This window comes from Penaeus monodon, chromosome 22 (genome assembly GCF_015228065.2).
Source record: "Penaeus monodon isolate SGIC_2016 chromosome 22, NSTDA_Pmon_1, whole genome shotgun sequence".
NCBI classification, from domain to species: domain Eukaryota; kingdom Metazoa; phylum Arthropoda; class Malacostraca; order Decapoda; family Penaeidae; genus Penaeus; species Penaeus monodon.
In genome coordinates this window covers 3,532,485-3,536,138 of record NC_051407.1, presented here as the reverse complement: position 1 = coordinate 3,536,138, position 3,654 = coordinate 3,532,485, and the positions used below count along the sequence as shown (strand labels likewise).

General features: G+C 43.2%; 1 protein-coding gene across 1 annotated transcript in view; it reads right to left on the bottom strand.

Moving 5' to 3' along the window:
- The window catches only part of LOC119586781 (eIF-2-alpha kinase activator GCN1-like), a 26,024-nt gene that overhangs the window by 1,563 nt on the left and 20,807 nt on the right, over window positions 1-3,654 (bottom strand). Inside the window, exons 33-42 of the mRNA XM_037935501.1 lie at window positions 3,353-3,555; window positions 2,985-3,204; window positions 2,518-2,750; window positions 2,210-2,390; window positions 1,956-2,070; window positions 1,599-1,828; window positions 1,248-1,441; window positions 917-1,128; window positions 429-682; window positions 40-270 (exon numbers count right to left, since the gene is read on the bottom strand). Coding sequence (XP_037791429.1) covers window positions 40-270; window positions 429-682; window positions 917-1,128; window positions 1,248-1,441; window positions 1,599-1,828; window positions 1,956-2,070; window positions 2,210-2,390; window positions 2,518-2,750; window positions 2,985-3,204; window positions 3,353-3,555 — 2,073 coding nt within the window. The remainder of the gene's footprint in view (window positions 1-39; window positions 271-428; window positions 683-916; window positions 1,129-1,247; window positions 1,442-1,598; window positions 1,829-1,955; window positions 2,071-2,209; window positions 2,391-2,517; window positions 2,751-2,984; window positions 3,205-3,352; window positions 3,556-3,654) is intronic.

The window sequence follows — 3,654 nt, the reverse complement described above, 5'->3', positions numbered from 1 at the left end:
AAGAGAAACAGGAAGAGAAAAGCACCAACAAAGACCCACCTGCTGCCCTTGGTCTCCTTCCTTCAGCAACAGTATTGCAACGAGCGCCATCTCGGCAGACGACCGCACAACCTGGTTCTTCTCCTTGGTGCCATTCACCAGCATGGGCACCAGAGGTTTGGCGACTTCGCGCGGGATCTGCATGCCCTTTTCTGCAGCCAGCTTCTCTGCTGTGTACTGGCAGGCTCGGCACATTCCCTGTTTCACCTCATTACTGTTGTGGTTGATGAGCTAAAAAAAAGAATAATGTAGAGATCAGTCTCTTTGAAGTCTAAAAATAAATATTACAGTGTAATATGCTTTAAAGGAAATGTAAATAATGCATCAAACAATCAATGTTTCTCTTTGAATCAGGCTGGATTTAAGTATGCAAGTCTGCCAGAACTTACCTTAGCAAAAGGCTGCAGAAGTTGTGTGGGCACAGATGCACCCTTCTTCAGCTGGTGTGCCAGGAAGAAGGCAATACCTGCCATTGCATTCTCCACTAAAGAGGAACGATCTGATGACATATATGACATAAGCGCTGCAGTCACCTGATCAGCGGAAGTAATCTCCAGTAATTTACCCGGAGCTGACTTCAAGGCAGAGAAGAGAGCTGCTGATCTTCCATGTCTGACTGTCCAGTCAGCATTTACATTATCGTCTGAAAAGAAGGGTTATAAATATATTTCCTTGTAAAAAGACCTTGTTAACATTTGGCAATGTCTGTTTTCATCTAAAGGGGTGGAGATCTTTATGAGAACATAGCACTAATCCCCATTACCTACAACTAAGGATGTTCCTATAATCAGCATCATGGCAGTTTAAATCCAGTTTCTCAATTTGTGTCTCCAAAAAGGAAAGGACTTCTACCATTACTTCAAGGCCAGCTACAAACCTAACACATATTGGGTGAGAGCCGAGCGCAGATCATCTGGAGGGAGCCAGGGCAGAAGGACACCTATGGCACCAGCAGCACAGAGGCGTGTGGAGTCATTGTCATGAGAGAGAAGACCTCCCAAGGTTCCCAAAATCCCTTTGCGGACATTCTCACTCATTTTGTCTCCTGCCGGCTGTATGACACACCTCAGGGCCTGAATCATCGTATCTCTGGAAAGTTGGATGACAACGTGAGGCTTAGGTCATTCTTTATGGCCACCGACAATCTTCTTAGGAAAAATACACAGTACAAAAATACAGAATAATCACACACAGCTGCCCAATACTACCTAATAGCAGAATCATCTGATGTTTTGACAGCATTGTGCAGTTCGGTGAAGAGTGGATCTGGTTTGGTGTGGATAGTAATGAGATGGGAGAGAGCTGCACCAGCACGAAGCCTTACACCACGGTGGGGGTCATGCACAGCCTTGACAAAGGTGGTCTGCAGTTGTGGCAGGAATGGCTTCAGCATCACTCCAGTCTGTGAAAAGTCAAAACATTTTTTGGACTTTGTTACACCATCCTATGGAAAATAAGGTTTCTTTTTGTTCTCTTCAATCCATTCTTAGATACATGTCTTACTGTAGAAAAAGATGGACAACTTTTCAACAATGTAGAAATTTTTCTCTAAATCTTACCTTAGCCAGCAACAGTGCTAGCGTGTCTAACACTGCCACTTTGACATTCCAGGCAAAGCGATCTCCAAGAATACGAATGAGAGGGCCAGTAACATGAACTACCGAAGGCTTGAGAGCATCTGAGCTTGTCAATCGGATCACCTCAGTGAGACCATTAGAGGCAGCTTCCTTGAGTTCTGGTTCGCCATTAAGCACAGCCTCTCGGAAGATGGGTAAGATTGGCTGAATGCCTGTGGGTCAAAGTTGTTAACATTTTCAAAAATAAAAGAAACAATGTCAAAGCAAACACAAAATAGAAAAAAATATATATCTGGTAATAATACAATATCATGAAACAAAACTTGGAATCTGACTTACCTTTGGGCAAACAGAAACCAGGCATGAGTTGTCCCTCTTTGAGATCTGAGGCTGCAAACTTGACAGCTTGTCGGACATCTGGTACTAAAGATTTCTGGTCAGCTGCATCCAAGCTCTGAAAAAAGGACCAAAAATTCCCCACATTCAGCTATATCACTACTGGTAAACCACAAATACAATTGTTCCTGCCATACATCCATATACACTATCTCATCCAATGAGCAGCTTTAATATTTTCGTGCAGTATAAATTACCTTGGTCACAGCACTCAGAGCCAGCCAAGCAGTCTTGATGATTTCATCATCTGTGTGGGTGAAGAGGTGAATCAGGCCCCGCAACAGCTGCGGTACATAGTCACTGTAGTCAGCCCTTGTGTTTGAGCAGAATGCTAGCAACAGAGCTACAGAGGCACGTGACATTCCGGTGTTATTTCCCCTGCAAAAGAAAAGGTTTAAAATGACCTTCCATTCAGAAAGATTTCTAACAATAGCCAACAAGACAAGAAACATTTTAAAAGAAATTAAGTATAACTTCTGCAATATAGTATCACCATGCAACTTACTTAGAGTGCTGTAACAGCTCATCAACAATAGTAGTAACTCCAGCATCATCCACAACAGCAAGAACTACACCCTGGCAATGACTCAGGGCCTCATCATACTCAGGCGTTCCTGCAGCCTCGCTTAGAGCTCCAAGGAGGGCTATCAGGATCTTGCTCAGGTGGCGCGTAAGGGAATCTCCAGCAACCGAGGCCAGGATGCACAGTGCTTGGGTGTTGACTGGTGGTGTAGTTAACTGTAAGATACATACATGAATTTGGATGAGACAATGCCTGCAACAGATTTCAGTATCTGAAGACTACTATTCCTCTGAAATTGCAAGGTGTCTTACCATGCACAAATAACAATTTTGCCTAGGAACCTTTCCATCTCTTTTATATTAATAATTCCCCCAAAATCAGGCCAGGTGATTATGCGCAGTAGGAAATATTCCTTCACTGACAAACAGGACCAAATATGAGTAGGATACCTGAGGAACAAGATATGGCAAGACAACCCTGCTCTTGATTGCCATAACTTGCTTCAAGCCATCAAGAGCATATTCCTTTGTCTCATCCTCATTCTCTAGTTGTGCAAGAAGATGTGGCAGGATGTCGTCCAGAGCACGGAATCCTACAGTGCTGTGTAAGGAGTCGAAGGTCTGGGCAGCAGCCTGACGCACTGATGACAGAGGATCACACAGAGCTCGTCTAAAAGAGAGAAAATATATTTATGATCATTCAATCAACACCATCTCAAAGCATTTCATAATTATATTCAGCCATTAGCCGATTTAATAACTTTCAACAATATATACAGAGTTTCTCACAGTTAATGTACCAGCGAATCACACCATACCTTACAGTCGGCACCAGATTGTCAGCAAAGCACAGAACCATATCCTTACTGGTGGATGCCATAATCTCAGAGAGACCAATGCAAACACCTTGTCTATGGTCTGCCTCAGGGGACCCTAAGCCAGCTTCCAAAATGGGAATGATTTCTGGTAAGACACGCTCACCAAGTTTGCGTACAAGGTCTCCGAGTGTACGTGCTGCCACCTTGATGGGTGAAGTAAAGAGCACATTACTATACTTATAATAAACACAAATATAGCATTATACTTCTCCTCCAGATAAAATATTTAGGTACTAAAAGAC